The sequence below is a fragment of the Camelina sativa genome, chromosome 13 (genome assembly GCF_030686135.1).
Source record: "Camelina sativa cultivar CO46 ecotype springtype chromosome 13, ASM3068613v1".
NCBI classification, from domain to species: Eukaryota; Viridiplantae; Streptophyta; class Magnoliopsida; order Brassicales; family Brassicaceae; genus Camelina; species Camelina sativa.
The window spans coordinates 20904240-20925526 of NC_141892.1; the positions used below are offsets into that span (position 1 = coordinate 20904240).

At 36.1% G+C, this 21287-nt stretch overlaps 1 protein-coding gene, 1 long non-coding RNA gene and 4 pseudogenes across 7 annotated transcripts; 4 read left to right on the forward strand and 2 right to left on the reverse strand.

The window, feature by feature from the left end:
* The first annotated feature begins 1634 nt into the window (after positions 1-1634).
* On the forward strand, positions 1635-3396 carry LOC104737019 (uncharacterized). 4 transcript variants are annotated; one of them, XR_015578158.1, is made up of 5 exons: positions 1635-2118; positions 2502-2567; positions 2900-2998; positions 3104-3177; positions 3269-3396. It is a non-coding gene; the product is annotated as an uncharacterized LOC104737019 (long non-coding RNA). The 4 variants fall into 4 exon arrangements; XR_015578155.1 differs by having other exon boundaries at positions 1641-2118; positions 2474-2567; XR_015578157.1 differs by having other exon boundaries at positions 1645-2118; positions 2485-2567.
* Positions 3397-4059: 663 nt separating this feature from the next.
* Positions 4060-5107, forward strand: LOC104737018 (phytolongin Phyl1.1 pseudogene; annotated as a pseudogene). The gene has a single exon (XR_015578154.1). The product of XR_015578154.1 is annotated as a phytolongin Phyl1.1 pseudogene (transcript).
* A 25-nt stretch (positions 5108-5132) lies between these two features.
* On the forward strand, positions 5133-8690 carry LOC104737020 (light-mediated development protein DET1). Its single transcript, XM_010457118.3, has 9 exons — positions 5133-6596; positions 6687-6881; positions 7319-7387; positions 7472-7528; positions 7627-7707; positions 7788-7949; positions 8029-8124; positions 8202-8301; positions 8413-8690. The coding sequence occupies exons 1-9, from the start codon at positions 5862-5864 to the stop codon at positions 8550-8552; spliced, it is 1635 nt and encodes a 544-aa protein (XP_010455420.1). The 5' UTR covers positions 5133-5861; the 3' UTR covers positions 8553-8690.
* A 1644-nt stretch (positions 8691-10334) lies between these two features.
* LOC104738344 (putative F-box protein At4g10190 pseudogene) lies at positions 10335-11464 on the forward strand (annotated as a pseudogene).
* A 57-nt stretch (positions 11465-11521) lies between these two features.
* LOC147929796 (B-box zinc finger protein 23 pseudogene) lies at positions 11522-12329 on the reverse strand (annotated as a pseudogene).
* A 6518-nt stretch (positions 12330-18847) lies between these two features.
* LOC104738345 (UDP-glycosyltransferase 71B7 pseudogene) lies at positions 18848-20708 on the reverse strand (annotated as a pseudogene). The gene has a single exon (XR_015577523.1). The product of XR_015577523.1 is annotated as a UDP-glycosyltransferase 71B7 pseudogene (transcript).
* Positions 20709-21287: the final 579 nt, after the last annotated feature.

Genomic DNA, 21287 nt, shown 5'->3' on the forward strand with positions numbered 1-21287 from the left:
AGTTTCTAATTTCCATAATTCAGTAATATGATTTTGTTAGCTGTTTTAAAATAAATTATGCACGACGAATTCAAAGCTACGTTATATTCTAGTTTTTTTTTGGTTAAAGCTGAGGTTCGATAACTAAAATTTATAATCTAGATTATTAGTTTAATCTTTTGGACAACCAAAAAAAAAGAAATCTAGTCTTCTTATTTTCAGATGACTGATGAGTGCACTTTCACTTTGGTATTGATTGCCGCAATATCTAATGTGGAATAAATTTCACAATATGAGTATTATATTCGAAATTTATACTTTTTTTTTGTTTATGATTCATATCATTTACTTTGATGATGAAAATGCTCTATATGTTTCATCTCTTAGCCCACTCAAAGTGAAGTAAACATAAGTGTGCAGATTTTAGGAATCATTAATCTTAATTAAAATTTTAAAGTGATGGTTTTGGGAGTCTTATACAGATTTGGGAGTTTTAATATGGAATTTTATTCTGCTAGTTTTAATCCACCTTTATAGTTTGTGAACATTTTGTACGTTGATATTTATGATTAATATAAGATTCTTTTTGACAAAAAATAAATAAAAGTGATGTTTAATAAGAAAACAATAAAAGAAGATTGTTTTGTAATGCACTTAAGAGCCCAAAATTTGTTTTGTTGTGTATATTAGTGTTTTTAGATGGAAATAATTAAAGAAGATTTTGTTCAAAAAAAACTTAAAGTGTGTAAGTTTGCAAGAAGTAGAAAAAAACAATTGTTTGCCTTTAAACTTCAAATTTGGCAACGAGCTAGATATAGCCACATAAACTAATCAGTTTCCTACGGTCATCTTTTATATCATTCACAAATCTACCCACTTCTTATATGATAGGAATCTACAAAATCAAATCTAATCAAAGATAATGATAATAACCTTTTCGAGCTTGAATAATTTGACTCTTGTGAAATGATGTTCACCGTGGGATTTGTTGTCGCCGTGAGCTTTGCTGAGATGATAATTGCTAATATATTGGCGGTGTTTGTCCATAGATCAAACAACATATTAGATATAATGACCCAAATTTTAACAAAATTAAAAATTTATATACAGATTCATTTCAATAAACAAAAATTTTGGTTTTATTTTGGTTTAGTTTTTTTTTTGATTTGGGTATTTTATCCATGTGTATTGTGTACCCGAATATAATCGAAAATGTTTGGCAAACCCTTAGTTGTCCAATTGTCCAACTCCTGACCAAAATATTTTTGGATATTCAGTCCGATACATTTTACCCAATTTTGTTCGGGCATTTACTATTTAGGTAGTTTGGTTCTTTTTTGATATCTCGGATAAAATAAAATAACCGGAACCAAACCGATATCTATAAACTGTGGTTATTTGTTGGTTCTATCCAAAATACATAAGCAAACTAAACCTTCGGTTTTCTTATGGATCCCAAGACCATCTCTACTGGAGAGTACTTACTGGGTTACTCTCACAATTGGGGCCCAAAATGTTATTAAAAAACCATTTCTGAGTCTAACAAGCAGAGTATCGATGGTGTGGGAAGTAGTAATTGGAGAACCCCTTGAACAAAACGACGTGGCTTTTGCCTATTAGTGGATTCAGAAATATAAAATGTATTTTTTTTCTCATTTCTTATTCATTCTTTCCCGAAACCATCTCTCTTCTCTCTCGTTCGTGGGCGATAAAAAAGGCGAAGAATCGCCATTGGAAAAATCAATCGATTCATATCGAATCGTTGAATTTTCTGGCTAAATCTCGATGGTTGCTTTCTCATTGGAAGTTTTCCTCTGTTTGATTCCTGTGAAAAAGATCAAATCTTTGCTTTCTTTTTGTGATAATTTTATTTCCCCCTCTCTGTATCATCATTTGCGTTTTTGGTTAATGAAGAAGAGGATCTGAGATTAGGGAGAGATTTTTATGGATTGATGGGTTTTGCTGTACCGGATGAATTGCTAGGAACTGTGGCTCCGATTGTGGTGTATTGGTTGTATTCTAGGATTACATTCAAAGACTGAAGAAGCAGAGAAGAATCTTGTTTCGAAATCTTCTGTAGTCAAAGGTGTTCTTCTTCAGCAGGTTGTTCAAGCTGTTGTCGCTATCCTTTTGTTCACGGTAAAGTTTTCTTCTTGATCCCATTTTTTGAGTTTATGCTTTTGTGAAAAGTTAAGGTAACAACAAATTGGGGAATTTTGCCATCTGTTGTGATTGATGTTGAAGTTTTTGTTTGTTTTAAAAAAGCGTTGTTGAATGTTTTTGGGTTGATGTTAGTTGTCTACCCAAAAAGAGAATTTTTTTTTGCATTAATGATCTGATTTTGGTTGTAACATTTGCCAATTATGTATCTTCTGTGACTAAATCAAAAGTTAGGAAGCTAGAAGAAAGATTTTTTTTTAGATCATATAGATTGGTTGTTACTTAATAGTTGAATAGTTCTCAATCTTTCATGAGTCATGACCCTTGGAATCAGACTGGTGATAGATTGGTGTTAGAAACAGAGTTAGAGCTTTATAGGATGCGTATTGGTCCGGCTGTCAATAAGAATCCTCTTCCGATGCAACCAGGTATGTTTTTATATATAGGAATTGTGTGCATTGAGTATGTTGACTGGTGATTTGAAGATTGCTTGTTTTTAACCTTCTTTGTTGAGCATTGTAATTGAGTGTCTTTTTGGTTGATGTATTTCTTTCTGATTAGTCAAGTTTATTCTCTCAGTTGGTAACTCTTTTGTTGATTTGTTACATTTTAAGCAACTATGGTTATGTTTGTTGCTTGATTTGATTCTTGTTTGATGTGTGTATACATACCAGGTTTGTTAAATGGTCAATGGATTACTGCAAGTGTGCAACTTTATCTTGGAGGCTTTTACTAAATCTGAATATTGTTCTGTAAATAGGCTGGTGAAGCTTCAAAGAGAGCTGGTGAGGCTGCAGAGCTAGCAAAAAGCCGTCTCCACCAGATGAACGATGACCTTCAAGTTCACTGCAGAATACCCGTGAGTTATCCATAATCAATTGTCTCATTCTGCTTTATGTTAAGACTAGTTTAGTTGAAGCAATTTAAAAACACATGATTCTCACTGCCATATATTTGTCTCGAGAACGAACAACGAGCAAGAGTGAATTTTGCTCATTACATCCACGAGAAGACGATCCTTAAAGCATCCCAACTCGGGTTAGTTTTAAGAGTCTTCGAACAGGCTTTACAACTCTTTCAATCTCCTTCATTTCCAAACTTCTCTGATTGGATTATCTTGTGATTGCAGGATTATCTTGTGATTGCATTTCCAAGCTTTCATTTCAAGTTTAGTTTCTAATTTATTTGCAGAATCCACAATGTGTATAAGAAAACTCAAATCTTGTTGCAATATGAAACAGCAAATTGAGTCTCCAATATGAAAATGTTGCTGATTATGTTAGTTTAAGTTTGATATTTTGGGTAAAGAACAAAAAAAACATTTTGGTTGTTATGTTAAAAAATTATTATTTAAATGATTGAGCAACCTTTTTTGGGTTCATTTGTAAAAGAATGATTTTGCAAAAATATTCTTAAAGTTACTTTACTTAAATTAGTATTAATTATATGATTAATTAATTTGAAAGTAACTTAGGAGAGGCACTCACTAAGAACGGCAAGAACGGAACCAAATGGAACTGAAGAACCAAAACGTCGCTATATACATACATAGAAATTAATAGTTTTTTTAATAATAAGCATAAGGGTTGTGGACCACGTCCTTTTGTTTGGTCGTCGAGTTCTGACTTTTTCTTCACAAAGATAGGAGGACTCACATCTCTCAAAGCTCACACACACACACATATGACCCAAGAACCCTAGAGAAGAGGAATGAGAGAATTCATCCTCGATTTTGAATACATCGCCGAAGGATTTTGTTGGTACTTTCTTCTTCTCTTTGACTTACTCTTCGACTTCTTCATCTCAATTTCTCTCTTCTTCTTTGCTCTAATCACAGACTTCTCTTCTTTCCTCTTCTGTCTCAACTTGATTGCTTAAACCAAAAACAAACAAAATCACAAAAGACAAAACTTTTTCCAAATGGGTTTAATCAAGAAAACAGTTCATTACTGTTGTGTCTCAAGAGACAATCAGATTCTTTACTCTTACAACGGTGGTGACCATAGTAACGAAGGTCTCGCTGCTTTGTGTTTAGAAAAGTCTCCGCCTTTTCACAATTGGTACTTTGAAACCATCGGGAAGAGGAGGTTTGGGTTTCTAATAGGAGGAGATGGGTTTGTGTATTTCGCTATTGTTGATGAGGCTTTGAGGAGATCTAGTGTTCTTAAGTTTCTTGAACATTTGAGAGATGAGTTCAAGAAAGCTGCTAGGAAGAATTATAGAGGAAGCAGTTTTACTGCTATGATTGGTTCTATTGATGATGTTGGTAATCAGCTTGTTCCTGTTGTTACTAGACTCATAGCTTCACTTGAACGTGTTGCTGAGAATGCTAACAATGATTTGAAGACTCAAAATAGTAATCTTGGTGAACAGAGCGAAGGTTCGTCGAATTCGACTAAAGCTCCGCTTTTGGGGAAGTTAGGGAGGCAAGAGAAGAAGAAAGGGAAAGATCATTTGATTTCAGTTAGAGGCATTGAGCTTGAGGAACACAGGAAGTCTAGTGATAGGCCGAACAGAACCGATGCTGCGGATGGAGCAGGAACGGAGTGTGTATCGTCGAGTAGGGGACGTTCTGTTTCTCAAAGCTTTGAATGGAAATGGCGGCGTTTAGTTCAAGTTGTTCTTGCTATTGATGCAGCTATTTGTTTGACACTGTTTGGTATTTGGTTGGCTATATGTCGAGGCATTGAGTGTACACGTTCATGATCTACAAATTCTAGATCCGAATTGTGCAGACAAAGTATTTATTTTTTACAATCCCTTGTGCAATTCCAGTAGGCAAAAGTATGCAACATTGTTGATTGTATGTGTAGCCTTAAGTTATAATTTGGCTTATGTGTTGCTTTTAGTCATAGCTTTGTACAGTTGGTTCTACTTTCTTCTTCAGTGTTCTTTGTAATGTCTCCATCTCTATATATGATTAGACTGTTTGAGTTCTCAAACTTGGAACTCAATCCTCTTTCAAGTATGATGATGGTCTAATATGTGAGTCTTAATATATAGGCCCCCTTGCCTTTTAGAATAAGTAAAATCGGCAACTAAAGTGGCATATGCATGAGAGTAGTAACAAAGCTTCACCAATAAACATATTGATCTTTAGATTCCATCCTTGCTCTCATAGACTCCGATCCAAATCGTTTAAAACGTTAGCAACCGCAACCGTTTTTGCAAACATAACATTTGCAAGAAGAAGTACCAACCAAGCTCTTGTATTCATTCTCTCATCTAGGCCTGGGCATAAAATATGAATCCGAAAAATCCGAACCGTATCCGAACCAAAGTAAGCGGATAAAACCGAACCGATATTAAGGAAATAACCAATCGGTTCTTGGCTTTAATTTTGGTTATCGACAATCATATCTGAACCGATCCGAAATCCGAATTATCTGAACCGAAACCGAACCAAATTTTATAAATAACCGAATGGATGTTAGAGTCAATATCCAAAAAATCCGAAATCCGAAAAATCCGAATCGAATCCAATCGATATCCAAACGCCCAGGCCTCATGGCCTTCAATTCCAATGGACCCAATATTATAGCTATTGGGCCAGTCTCAAACACCAAAATCACAGGCCCATTACTAATCTAAAACAGATTGAGAAACCAAACCCCTCTCTCTCTCTTCCATCGTCTCCTCCATTTTCACCACTGAACCAGAAACCATAAACACAACTCAAAAAAGCTTCCATTTTTTTTTGTTCCGTGTGCCCTCTGGGGGCAATGTTCACAAGCGGTAACATCACCGCCAGGGTATTCGAACGACAGATTCGAACTCCACCACCGAGCGCTTCCGTGAATCGTTCAAGACTCTTCTACGAAAACCTAGTCCCAAACTCAACACTCTACGATGTCGAATCACCCGATCACTGTTTCCGCAAATTCACCGAAGACGGTCTCTTCCTCATTAGCTTTTCTCGTAACCACCAAGAACTCATCGTCTATCGTCCTTCTTGGCTCACTTACTCAACAACACAAGACGATTCCACCGCACCTCCTCCTCCTTTACCTCGCCGTGCTTCTAGATTCGATAGCTTCTTCACTCAGCTCTACTCAGTCAATCTCGCTTCAGCTAACGAACTCATCTGTAAAGACTTCTTCCTATACCACCAAACTCGTCGTTTCGGTCTTTTCGCTACTTCTACAGCTCAGATCCATGACTCTGCTCCTTCCCCTGACGCTGTACCTGGTGTTCCTTCGATTGATAAGATCACTTTCATACTTGTTAGATTAGATGATGGTGTTGTTCTTGATGAGAGAGCGTTTCATCACGATTTCGTCAATTTGGCTCATAACATGGGTGTGTTTCTATATGATGATCTTTTAGCGATTCTTTCGTTGCGTTATCAGAGGATTCATCTTCTTCAGATTAGGGATTCTGGTCACCTTGTTGATGCTCGTGCTATTGGTTACTTTTGTCGTGAGGATGATGAGCTTTTTCTTAATTCTAGCTCTCAGGTAAACTGAGGACTACAGTTATTCTTTTGTGTTCTTGAAAGGAGTATACAAAAAGTTTTGAGATTTGTGAAGTTTTGATTTGTTATATAGGCAATGATGATGGGTCAAGATAAGAGCAAACAACAGAGTTTAGTTGGGAATAAGGAAGATGATTCTGCGGAGAATGGGTTGCAGCATCATAGTAGTCAACCTAGTGGTTCGAATTCGTTTCTTAGTGGTATCAAGCAACGGTTGCTTTCTTTCATCTTCAGAGAGATTTGGAATGAAGAATCTGATAACGTTCTGGTTTGTTATTCTTGAACATTGATATGCATTAATGCTTTTAGTTGGATTATGTTTGTGTCTGAGAATCTGTTACTGCTTCCTATCTTAGGTGTTGAGTAGGAAATTACTATAGCTGTTAGATTGTACAAGAGGATTACGGAAGTTTTAAGGTTTAGGATTGATGCAGTTGACAGTGACATCTAAGTTACTTTGTGATTTCCACCTCTATTCGTAGTTTGCAATGTATGTTGTATATCAGTCAACTATATCTTGGATTGAACTAATCGTGGAAGTTTAAGGTTTAGGACAGTTGACAGTGACATCTTAAGTTGATGCAGCTAATCTTAGAAGTTCTTTGTATTTTCCACCTTGCTTCGTAGTTTGCAATGTATGTTGTATATCAGTCAACTACATCTTGGATTGAACTAATCGTAAGATACGATTTTTTTGTTTGTCAGAGGGTTCAAAGTCTTAAGAAGAAGTTCTATTTCCATTACCAGGACTATGTCGACTTGATTATTTGGAAGGTAAAATCAATCATGTGTCCCTGTGTCAAGGTTTTGCTTTTAATGTAGAAAAAACCTAACCTTTTGGGTGTTTTTGATGCCCAGGTTCAGTTTTTGGATCGACAACACTTGCTAATAAAATTTGGCAGTGTAGATGGTGGTGTAAGCAGCTCTCTACAATACAAATTCTAGATTACATCGAACTGTCAAAACTTTTACAATTTGTTTAATTTGATTTATGATATCGATGGATAACTCAGGTAACAAGAAGTGCTGATCATCATCCAGCTTTCTTCGCGGTTTATAATATGGAGACAACTGACATTGTAGCATTCTATCAGGTAAAAGGGATGTGATTTTTGCCAGTTGGAAAATTGCATTTATGTATAACTTGACTAATATACTACATTGATTTATGCAGAACTCAGCAGAAGATCTTTACCAGTTATTTGAGCAATTCAGTGATCACTTTACGGTATCAAGTAGTACACCATTCATGAGCTTTGTAACATCGCATTCTAACAGCGTCCATGCTCTTGAACAACTAAAGTACATGAAGAACAAAGCAAACAGCTTCTCTCAGGTTAGGACACATCTTCATATAATCTCTCCTTTTGTAAGTCAAAATTTTCGATGCGAATCTAATCGATTTTTCTACACAGTTTGTGAAGAAGATGTTGCTCTCTTTGCCTTTCAGTTGTCAGTCACAGAGTCCCTCCCCATATTTCGACCAATCTCTCTTCCGGTTCGATGAAAAGGTAACCGTTATAAACCCCTTATTCTCTCTTCCATTTCAGGATTGACTTCATCTCGTTAATTTCGGATATGGTTACAGTTAATTTCCGCAGCAGATAGGCATAGGCAATCCTCAGACAATCCAATTAAGTTTATATCTCGAAGGCAACCGCAAACGCTGAAATTCAAAATAAAACCAGGTTGGTTGTTTCAGTTGTTTTAGATATTAACATAACGAAAAAAACCGAACCGAACAGAACAACGATCTAACATTAGGATTGATTATTGTCTATTAAATATGGTGAACACAGGACCAGAGTGTGGAAGTGCAGATGGTCGAAGCAAGAAGATATGTTCATTTCTCTTCCATCCCCATTTACCACTTGCCATCTCCATCCAACAAACACTTTTCATGCCACCTTCTGTCGTCAATATCCATTTTCGACGATGACTCTTGTGGTTTCCACTAGTCTAGTAGTCTCCTCCTACATGTTGTAATCTATTGTTTGTTTGTATTAAAAAAAAACAAAATATCTCAGAACAACACATAATTTTGTGAAAATGTCTTAAAACACACAAATTTCACCCATACACACATGCATAATGTGTTTGTATCTGTCCTCAAAGGAAAAAACAATTTATTAATTGACACAATAAATAAATAAATTGTAGTTTTGGCCGACTGTTGTAACTACTCTTTAAAAATATTTCTTTGTTACAACTAAAAATTAACAATCACATTTAGTAATGAAATAAGATTAGGTGGGGTGATATTGATACATTAGGTGATTAAAGACAAATTAGGTGAGATGATATGTTCATGATGCAGAGAATCTAAGATACTCCCTCACTCTTACTTGTTATCAATTTTGGTTATGGTCAAAACAATTTTCAGGTCTCAAAACTCTCATCTCCTCTATCTCTTGTAACCAAAGTTACTGGTCTGCTTTAGAGATGACGGCGACGAGTAGATCATGACGATGAAGAATCTAAATGCTCACTTGTTAGTTATGTTCCAACTTTGGTTCGAATCCAACAAGGTTCATAGTTCTTGGAGTGATGCAGAAGGGAAGTACAAGAGCTAGTAGTAATCTATTAATTAAAGTTATGATATTCAATGAATAAAAAGTCATGTTTCATATATTTAACAAAAGTACTTGATTCCTCAACCAGCTGCTTTTCTTGGAATAATGTATGTATGTGTGTGTAGACTTTATTGATAATATAAAAACGTTTATTATTCGGCATCAATGGCTCAAATTTGGTGCGATCTCTAAAGGACTTATGATAAAAGTAGGTGTCTTGTCTAGTCCCTGCTTCAATTATCTGTTTATGTCACTCTGAATCTCTGATCATGGGTTATGTCACCATACTATGTCTTCTGTTGTAGCATTCTGCTCTATAAGCATCGTATTAGCTTCATCTAGAGCCACAAGCGTATGTAATCTTCCAACCGCCTTGCTCTGACTTCTAGTTTCCATGCTGCACGATATTCTCAATACCCAGCCACAAAGACATAAACATATTAGTATTGAGACTGCCCAAACAGCAACAAGTTTCTCGACCTATTTTCATTCAAAGATGCAAAGTTATTATTATTGTGTCGTCTCTCGCAATCCCACGGTTTATCTTTGTACTCCAAATTAAGGGTTTCACCCCCAAAGACACTCTATCTTCTAGTGATTTATCAACAGTCTTCCCATGATGTAACATGATATTATTTCACAATTAGGTATGCACCAAAGTTAACATTAACACTAGTTGAACTTACCAAAACAGAATCAAATTTTGTGATAGCATGCGCTTGTGATCCGGCTTCATCTAGAGCCACAAGCTGATGCACTCCGCCTGTGGTGCAATGTGCAATGGCTGCATCATCCTCAATACATGCATGAACTCTCTAAATTGATCTCTGAAGACTGCAACAGCAAAACCTCTGCAACGTCTAGAGACTTTTGCTCTCATTTTCCAACTCATCACATAGTCAACCGTTGACTTCCTCTGCTTCCTTGCCTCTACCTGTAAAGTACTAAATAAAAAATTTCGGGTTAGATATGACCACGGAATTAACTATTAGTCATTACACAAACAAATTAAATTAATTGGCAAAAAAAACTAATTAAATTATCTAGTCCATAAACTAATTAAATTAGGTCTCATAACTTTTATCTCCTTCTCTTGCAACCCTAGTTTCTTTGGAAGCAAGTTATCATAAAACAGTCAGTTTTTAAAGATGATGATGAAGAGAGTAAACATAGTGGATCTTCCCAAGGATTTGGTAGTTGAAATCTTCTCTAGGGTTCCAGCGGTATCTTTGGTAGGACTGCGATCTACATGCAAAAGATCAAACGCTCTGATCAATGATGCGAGCCTTGCTAAGAAACACTATACTAATGCACCAAGGCAATCTCTGATCATCATGTTGATTGCTTTTAGGGTTTATTTGGTGAGCGTGGATCTTCATAATAATCACAACAACAAGGTAAAGATAACAACTCAATTAAGCCTAAACAATCCTCTTTCTGATTCGTTAAAAGAAGTTGATATACGCAACATCTTTCATTTTGACAGCTTATTGCTATGTACCACCTTAGACAATAGACTGGTTGTTTGGAATCCGTGTCTACGCGAAGTTAAGTGGATCAAACCAGGAAAGTCCTACAAGAGATTCACTATCTTTGCCTTCGGTAAATCCTCATGCAACAAGTACAAAATCTTGAGGATGGATCAATTTAATCATACTTGCCCACTATTACTTGACTAGGAAATCTATGACTTTACCTCTAAGTTGTGGAGAGTTGTTGGTAAGACTAGGGACTGGTTCATACCACGGAGTGCGGACCGCGGCGTGTCTGTGAATGGGAACACTTACTGGCTTGCTTCTACTGAAGACATTACAAGTGGGATCTTTTTACTTAGTTTTGATTTTTCAACAGAGAGATTTTCAAAGGTGTCTCTTCCCGGTGATCATCTTTCTTATCATAAATTTGCTTTATCAGTGACTAGAGAAGATCAAAAACTTTGTATGTTAGCTACTCGGGCCATGCAGCCATCCATTAGAGATGTATGGATTGCAACTAAGATTGAGAGTACCGGAGCCGCGTCATGGAGCAAGTTCTTATCAATTGATGTAGATGTGCTAATATCAACAAGCATTTTTGCTTTGGTACTGGGATGAATTTCTTGGTCGACCAGGAGAACAAAGTTTTGGTGTGTCGCGGTAAACATGGGGCCTCTAACGTTTTCTTACACGTAGTGGGAGAGGAAAAATGTATACAAGTGGATCATCATGATGCAGAATCTAGATGCTCACTTGTCGTCAGTTATGTTCCAACTCTGGTTCAAATCCAACAAGGTTCATAGTTCTTGGAGTGAGGCAAAAGGGAAGTACAAGAGCTAGTAGCTAGTAATCTATGATTTTCACATTAAGTAATATTCATATCTATGCAATTCCCAAAACAAGTGATAAGCCTTGCTTTGGTTGTTTTATTGTTTAAAATTTAAAAAGTCATGTTTTATATATTTCCTGAGATAAGTCTGTTAAGCTTACCAAAACAGATTTGAGTCCTTTACCAGCTTTTTCTTGGAAAAATATATACATATGTATGTGTGTAGACTTAATAACTTTTTATTATTAGACATCAATGGCTCATTGGGTGTGATCTCTAAGGACTTATGATAAAAGTAGGAAAAATTGGCTATCTCAGCAGAGTTTACAGCTTCAGTTTCCTCACTGAATACTGACTATTCGTAGAAACTTTTGTGTGAATTTGATAAGTTTCAGAGCAATATCAAGTCCTGCATCCGGAGTCTTCAGCACTTACGAGTGATCAGAAACTTGGACTCCAAGAAAGTAAGAATTTTTGGTGAGAATTACAAGTGTGAATGGCTCCATCATAGTCATTGCGCAGTAATGCTCTGTCCTATAAGCAGAAGAAATACCCTTTTCTCTCCTGCATACATATGTGTTTTGTTGAGACATCCGCTAAAGAACTCAGCAAGTGTCAAAAGAGAAAACAGAATGGAACCTGCCAGAGATATCACATAGACGCTGTGGTGGCTGAGGCTGCATCTTTTTATAAAGCGACTCGGTGATGTCTCAGGAAAAGTTTATTATCTTCATGAACTTTAATGTCACATACTGACATGGCTTGCAAAGAACAGTTTCATCTGAACAGGAAAATACTTCTGCTTCAGCCTTCTTGCACACTTCATTTTGTATCTTCATCCTTCAAAATTGGCAATATGAAAACAGAGCAAATGTGTCTTAATCTTTATATAATAGCAAACCCATTTTTTTGTGTCAACTTTAATCTAACGAATGTGATTAGTTCTATTATTCCATCTAATAGTCTAAAATTGTTAATGATTCTAACAGTCGCAAGTTTTATTTTCTTCAAATAATCATGTCTCTTTGTCACACCCCCATCTTTAAAAAAATCGCACCTTTTTAATTTTTGCATCTCTTCGTCTTACTCCATCTTTAAAACATCACACCTATTATTTTTTTCGTCTTTTTGTTTTACACTTCTATGTTTTACATCTTCATATTTTACCCCTCTTTGTTTATTATATATATTAGCCATGGACGTTCGGATATCGGAGCGGGTTTCGGGTCGAATGATTTGGGTATCGGGTAAAATGGATATGGATTCTAATATCCATACGGATTATTAGGCATTGACGTTCGGATGTCGGATCGGGTTCGGATCGGGCAATTCGGGTATCGGGTAAAATGGATATGGATTCTAATATCCATACGGATAATTTATTAAATGTTGGATCGGATTACGGGTCGGATATTCATAATTCGGATACAGGTTTCGGATATTTTTATACCCGATTGTTCTTTGGAAATGTGAACAATCCGACACTATGAAAATAAACAAGCCAATAACATCCTCAAATGTTTAAAACCATGTCAATAACAACCCAAAAAATGTGAAAACCATGCCAATAACATCCAAAAAAGTAAAAAACCAAGACAAGAACATCCTAAAAACCAAAGTAAATCATCATCCAAAAGAACAAAGATGAGTAAAAAGATAAAAGAGAATTGAAAGTAGTTCAAGTAATGCATTGTTGAGGTCCTCAATGATGGGTTTAGCCTACATCAAGTCTTCTAGTTTAAGTCTTGACATTCAAACTCTGAAAAGAAAGAGAATTAGTAAGTGATAAGTGTTATCCATTAAAACTACTAAGAATGAATAAACTCGGTTTGGCCATACCTTTTTCAAGTTTATCAAGCAGTTCAATGTCGGCAAGCAATTGTGTATTCGTAACAACTCTTTTCTCACCTAAGTGATTCTCATTCTTCATCCACTGCTGTGTGCATATCAAAACTTCCACCATGTAATGAGTTAAACAACTTCTGTGTGGCTCTATGACCCTCCCACTAGTACTAAATGCACTTTCAGATGCAACTGATGACACCTGCATTGCAAGAACATCCCTAGCTATTTCTGACAAAATAGGATACCTACCTCTATTGAGCCTCCACCAAAACAGTACATCCCACTCTGATCCAACAATAGTTCTAGGATTTTCAACTTTTTCCTTTAAATATACATCCAACTCATCCCCAATCTCATCAACCAACTCCTTATACACAAAGTCCATCCTCTCATACCCTATACTATCACACATTAAATCAGTGGACTCACCTTGGCTAAGAGAAGTCGAAGACTGTGATGATTGACCACTTGGTACTTTCTGGAGCCGATTGCTATACTCTTTTTACAAGGATGTCAAAAAGGTTGTGATTGATTCACTCATCTCCTTAGAATCGGTTGTATCTTTCCCATAAAGCTTGTCAAAGCACATCTTAGCAAATTGCATTTTTTTCCGTGGATCAAACACACTTGCAACAATCAGAAAAACATTGATGTTTCTCATTCCATCCCAGTACTTATCAAACTTCAATAACATAGCATCCGCCTTTGATTTCAAGTCACTATCAATACTATTGCTTAGTGTCATCAAATTCCTCTCTATAGTCACTATCTCTCCATAACACTTATAAGAAGCAACTGAAGTTGAAGCAGACACAACCAAAGTAGAATTGTAGAATATGATTAGAAATCTCACTAACCTTTCTACGACATTCCAATCAGCTCTTGTAGGCGGCCCAATCTTTTTTTTCCCATCCTCAAACTCACTAAAGTAGTCATTGTATATCTTGTCTTCTGCCTCCATTCTATCGAATGCCAATCTAAAATCAATAGCTCTTGACAACATTAAGTAAGTAGAATTCCACCTTGTTTTGATGTCCAACGGTAGACTCCCTCTAGTCATCTTCCCTGAGACAACTTTTTGCTCAAATGAATCACATCTTGAAGTAGAAGACCTCACATACTGAACGCATTTTGTATGGCTGTCACATTCTCACTCAACCCGTCCCTAACAATCAAATTGAGTATGTGCGCACAACACCTCATATGCATACACTCTCCATTTAAAACAAATGCTTCACTGTTCCTTAAGCTGAATGCCTCCTGAAATTTTTTCAAAGCAGTACTATTTGCAGTTACATTGTCAACTGTCACAGTTAAAAGCTTCTCTATGCCCCACTCAACCAAACAGTCAAGCAGAACTCGTGATATTGTTGCTCCTTTGTGATCTGTAATATACTTAAACTCAATAATCAGCTTCCTCAATCGCCAAGATACATCAATGAAGTGTGCAGTTATGACCATGTAACTAGCACATGTTGCTTTAGCAACCCAAATGTCAGTTGTCAAGGAGACTCTTGGCTTACTAGCAACAATCCAAGTTTTCAGAGATGCTTTCATCTCCACATACATTCTAACAATGTCCTTTGTAGTTGTTCTTCTGGAATGTGGTTTGTAGAGGTTGACTTTATTGTAGAAATGTTTCCAACCGATGCTTTCAATGAAAGCAAGTGGCAGCTCTGACAGCACAATCATCTCATTCGAAGCCTCCCTGAACACTTCTTCAGTAACTTTTCCACTCTGAAGCTGTCCCTGATTGTTAATTACAGTCTGTGATTGTTTCTGCTTCCATGCTTGAAAATGTTTGCAGCTCTCCATATGAGCCTTCAAGTGAGAAGTCCCTGACTTTGAATCACAACCGTAAGACTTGTGGCAGTAATTGCACTTACATCGCTTAAAATTGTCATCAAATCTTGTGAAATGTCCCCAGACAGTAGATCTTGTACTCGGCTTTCTCTTTGGTTGGTCCGGTTGTGTTGAGCCTCCACCATCTGCTGGACCATATTTCCTTTTGTTTCCACTCTCAGGTATCAAATTTGGGTCATCTTTCTCCTTGTCAATGTTGTCTGGAAATGGTGAGGAATCCATCTAAAAAGAAAAAGAATGCAAGTTAATAAACCAACTTATACGAAGCATATGATCTTTGTTTCTAACTGGAGAAGATAACAATAATACTCACTAGTAAGAATCGGGATTGAGTAGAAGACTTATACGGATCATAGTTGTCATTCACTTCACACTACTCAAACTTTTGTTTCAATCTAAACTTGAAAAACAAACTTATACGGATCATAACTTTTTTTCTAAATGGAGAAGAGAACTATAATACTCACTTCTAACAAGAGCAGAGAACTATAATACTCAGAATCGAGATCAAGCAAACCATTAGCTAATCTAATTTAGGAGTTAAGAATCAAGCAAATTAAAATACAACATTAAGCAACTAAAATACAGATTTCACTACAACTTGAATTCCTCTCAAGGAAAAAGAAGAATAATAGAATAACTAAGAAGAATATGAATCATAGACTTACCGATATCGATTTCTTGATGCCATGAGAATTGTATTAGGGATTCAATGGAAAGGGTTTTGCTTTTATATGTAGAGAATCGCGAGAGATAAGGGAAGAAGATTATGGATACAACCATACCTGTGCATAGATCGCGAGAGATAAGGGAAGTGGAGATCGATGTATCTCGAAGGATCGAGAGAGAAAAGGAAACGGGGATCGGATGAGTTCGGGTGTTCTTCGGGTTTCGGTTTTCCTCCGATCCGGTCGGATGCCCGATGGATTGATAAATCAACAACCGTTCGGTTATTGTCTTCGATTCAGTGCATATCCGTATCCAAGTTTTTCGGATCGGATACGGTTCGGGTGATCGGGTACGGGTAAAACGCCCAGGCCTAATATATATATATATATATATATATATATATTTTTTTTTTATGGACTACAAAAATAAGTTTCGAATTTATTGTTTTCTGAGTATTTTTTAAACTTACAAGTTAATAAATAAAATAAAAGAATTGTTTTATTGCTGTGTTTTTAAATTAACCTGCATCAATCTTCAATTCAAGGTATTTTTATATTTGCGTTACATTGTAATATATATAAATAGATTTTTGAAACTCACCGAACCAATGACAAAAGCTTACGAATTAACTCGTTAGTGTCTACTTATGAACTTGTTAGTGTTCATTCGGTTAAATACAAATAAAGTTAATTTCTTCTATGTTAGATTATTATTACTATTATTATATAGTTTGGAAAGAGTATAACATTAATGATCTATAAAGACATAAACCTTTAGGCATACAAAGTTTATTTTATTCATTTTTGTATTGTTCTATTTCTAATTAAAATCATTTTTTGGGGTCAACTGTAATCTAACGGATGAGATTATTTCTATTATCTCATCTAACGGTTTAGAATTATTAATGATCCCAACAGTTGTAAGTTTTTTTTTCCAATAACCGTGTCTTTTCGTCGTACCTCCATCTTTCAAAAATTGCACCTATTTATTTTTACACCTTTTTGTTTCACACCTCTATGTTTTACAACTCTGTATTTTACACATCTTTGTTTATTGTATATAGATTTTTATGGACTATTAAAACAAGTTTCGATTTTATTGTTTTCTGAGTATTATTTTAATTTTAAACTTACAAGTTAATAAATAAAATCAAAGAATTGATTTATTGGAGTGTTTTTTTTAATATATTTTTTATATATAATAGCAAACCCACTTTTAAGGGTCAATTTAAATCTAACGGATGAGATTGTTTTTATTGTCTCATCTAACAGTTTAAATTTGTTAATGACCTCAAAAGTTGCAATGTTTTGATCCAACAGTTGTGTTTCTTCGTTGTACCCCTAGCTTTCAATATTTGCTCTTGTTAATTTTCGAACTTTTTTGTTTTACACATTTTTATTTCATACCTCTTTGTTTTCACACCTCTTTAACTAACATTGATTCACTCATCTTTATTAAAATTTGGATTGTTTTATTTATTGTTTCATTCATGATCTAAATTTTGTTTGGTGTCATTTTTCATCTAATACCCACATCGATCATATCTTCCAAGTATAAATGTAGGTAACTGATTATGATTTCTAATTTTTCATAGATTTATCTTTTTAATCAATTTGGTTGGTTGCAGGCTTGCATCTATGAGCTCTTTCTCCCTGCTTCTCTTATTATTTTTCGTAAATTTCGATAAAATATCTATTTTTTTTTATGTGAATATCTTTCAAAATTGATTATCTAAGTATGATTCAGGAAGCTAAAATTCATATATTTTTAACATTATTCTCTTATTGCCACTGAATCAACTTTTATATATACAATAAAAAAAATATTTAATTAATTTGGTTGATTCATCTTATTCATTATTTCTGACTTTTATCTTATACAAAAAAAATTATCATAAAGTTTCCACTAAATATGTGAAATTAACAATGTTAGTCATTTCAAGTTTTCACTTTCCCCTGCGGTAACGCACGGGCCGACATCCTAGTCCTTATAAAAGAGAAAGAGAGATGAGAAACACACCTCTCGCCATCATGCTTTTGGTTTTCTCCTGAGAAGCAGCTCTGTCCCTGAAACTGGTTGTACAAAGTATGTACCACTCATCCATTGCTCTCTCACCCAACCACGTCGCTAACAGTTCTGGGTTTAAGAAGAAATTATGGCACACCGGGCAGAGAGGATCCACATCTCCCTGGTGAACAAACATCAAGACATGATTGTTGAGACAAACAATGCAGACACGACACTTGCAGTCTATGATAAGGACTTCTTCCTCCAAACGCCAGCACTTCGCACATACTCCCTTAAAATTACAGAAAAAAAGAGTGAGGCTACTTCAATCCATACAGACAAACTTCTATTGAACAATGTGAACACATTTCACAAAGTCAGAACTCACACAAACTAAAATCTGTTTCACACAATTCACAATCAATCATATTTCACTAACACAGAGGAGGATTAAATTGTATGAAAGTTACACACTTCTATTGTAGGATTAGTAAAATAAAACGTAGAAGTAAAACATGTAGCTACTTATTTATCTGTTTAGTGTGATTGTTAATTTTCTTTAATTGTTTGATCATTTTCTTTTTTGTCGAAATATTATTAAACCATGACAATTGACGCGCGCCTAAATGTTGCGTCAGACAAGTGACCATGAAAATAGGTTCTTGACTTCTTGTGCCCCAAGATAAGATTTTGGTTTTTTACTTGCGAATCTTTAAACGCATCTGAAACAAGCAATCACATGGTGATGTAGGACCATGTTACATTGTAGCGCATGTACGCCACGTCGAGACATTTTGACGAACGTTTGCGTAATGGGTGTTTTTGCATTATTTTTGTGGTAACAATTCATGTCGTAGCTCAGTCAAGGCAGAGGTTGACATAGTGTATGAATAATCACAGAGAGTACTCCAATACCCAAACACATTATTAGTTTTATACTGACTAATAATGTGTTTTCCGAGAAGTAAATGTGAAATTTTAATATCAAGCATTATTTTAATATCAAGCAACGTAACTGAGATAAATAGTATTTTCTTTTTTTTTTGTGCAAAAGTAAATTATTTGACTTATTGAATTGTTTGTACTATTTTAATACTGACTCAACTTAGATCTAATTTCAATAAACATCTAAATCATTCAAGTGCATTCTTACTGAACACATAAGAAATCACAAACTCTAGAAACATTATTTTTATCATGACCGTTCATAAAACACATGCCTATCATTCAAAAGCGTTGCATGAGCCATTTCCCTAGCTAGCTATGATCATGTTAAGCACATATTTTTCATAACGTCTTGAATAAACGTTTGCAACGCAGTTTGAGACGATCCACTATCCATTAAGGCTACGTGACAGCCCTCGCTCATCTCCTTCACTCTCTTCCTCACTTCACTATCCTGTTCCATCAGACACATGATTCCTCTCTCTATTTCCTCTGCCGTCACCAAAACCGTATCCTTTCCCAATCCCACAATAAGACCACCTCGCCAATATTTTCTTATCTCCACAGCTAGTCAAAGCTCGTCCACCATCTCGAAAGCATTGGACTTCTGTTCCGCGTATAACGGCCATGGCGCCGTGGGAACACCGAACCAAAGACTCTCGAGGATCGAATTTCAACCACCGTGAGTGAAAAAACCTCCAACCGCCGGATTAGCTAGCACGTCCACCTGCGGAGCCCATCCAATCACTTTCCCTCTCTCCTTTGTCCGATCAAAGAACCCCTCCGGGAGAACTTCTTCAAGATTTGTAAACTGTCTTGGAAATTCTTTGAATATATTCGGAGATGCACGACAGAGAGACCACAAGAAACGGTGGCCGGTTCGTTCCAACGCAATGGCAATTTCTCTTGCTTGTTCCTCACGGAAGCCTCCCATGCTTCCGAAGCAGAGGAACACTACTGATCTGTTTGGTTGCTTGTCAAGCCACCCTAAAATCTCTGATTGCTTCTCGTCCTTGGAATCACCAACTCCAACTCCGTTCTCGAGTTGCAGCAGTGGTCCTACTGGATAAGGAGGAGGAGTCTCACAATAACTAGATAGAAACTTTAACGCATACGGTTCTAACTCAACAACCGTATTAATCAAAATACCCTTCATCTCTTTAAATTTTCTAGCTTTGTTAACAAACGTCGGAAGCCATTGTTTAGATGCGTAAGCGTAAGGAAGGCACTTTACCGGATAAGGAGGAGTCAAGCAACGAATGTCCATCACAGCTTCTGACTCTTCAAAATCACTTTCACTTATATCGTACTTATTGTCATCGTACAACATCTGGATGTTAAGTTTAAGTGCAAGAATGATGTGATTCTCCCAAGGAATCGACGCTCTAAGATTGGTAGACTGATAATCCTAGAACTCCGATGGCTCGCGAAGCTGGATGATAAGGTGTGAGATAAACTAAAAGATCCTTATGCCCCAAACTCTCTTAAAACAAACCAAACAAAGCAAGGCGGTGGAACTTTAGATAGAAGCTTAGCAGAGACAGATGACAAGGCGTGAGACGAATCCCAAAAATCCTTGTGCCCTAGACTCTCTCGTAACGACTCTTCAATCCTCAGCTAATGAATGGCAACATCAATTGCGGCGGAATCACTTGATATACCGAAACTCTTTGATGTAACCCACCAAGGAGAAAGAACAAGTTCCAAAGGAACAAAGGAGTTTACCACTCTCAAATAAAAGATAAAAGACTTCTTGATTGAATCATTTCTCAAATGAGATTACATTTGTTTATATAGGGATAGAAAACTTGGTCACAAAGCCAAGTATTGATTATTCTTGAAACAATAAACATTAAAGATACTAAAAGTTGAATGAAGACCCAACTCTTGGTGCATGTTTCCAAAGTGACTCTTGATGCATGTATCTCTTATTTTCGTCACTCTTCTTTGACCACAAAATAAAGTGATTATTTTGGGCTTTCTTGGGCTTGTAATAGGCTCAAAGTGGCCTGGACTTGATAGATATCATCCCCAATACAATTTTCCATGTTCTCTTTGCTCCAAATATCTTCAAATATCAAATGAACAGCTCGAGCAAGCTGTTTGGTCCTTGCCCTTGTCATTGGTCCAACAAGTACAAGCATAGCATCCTCATGAACAAGCTCAGCTTCCATTTGATCATCCTCATTGCTTTTCATGATCATATCATGCCCCTCCTCTTCAAAATGATTTGTCCTAAAATCCGGTCCATTTTCAGCTGGAAAGCGTTCCTTTCTCAAGTGTATCTACAATAGATCTCCAACTTCAAAAACCAGCTGTCGTCTTTCTTTGTTTGCTTGCTTCTCATACTGCTTAAGAGACTCATGATCTGTGTGAATCACAAACTCCATCGGCCAAAGATAGTGTTGCCAAGTTTGTAGAGCTCTAACCAAGGCATACAACTCCTTGTCATAAGTTGGATAATTCAG

What these genes read in the sequence shown, in the direction of transcription:
- LOC104737020 (XM_010457118.3), top strand. Translation starts at nt 5,862, where the DNA reads ATGTTCACAAGCGGTAACATCACCGCCAGGGTATTCGAACGACAGATT. An exon ending in ACATTGTAGCATTCTATCAG is followed by an intron (nt 7,708 to 7,787) that starts GTAAAAGGGATG and finishes TGATTTATGCAG; the next exon opens with AACTCAGCAGAAGATCTTTA. An exon ending in AAGCAAACAGCTTCTCTCAG is followed by an intron (nt 7,950 to 8,028) that starts GTTAGGACACAT and finishes TTTTCTACACAG; the next exon opens with TTTGTGAAGAAGATGTTGCT.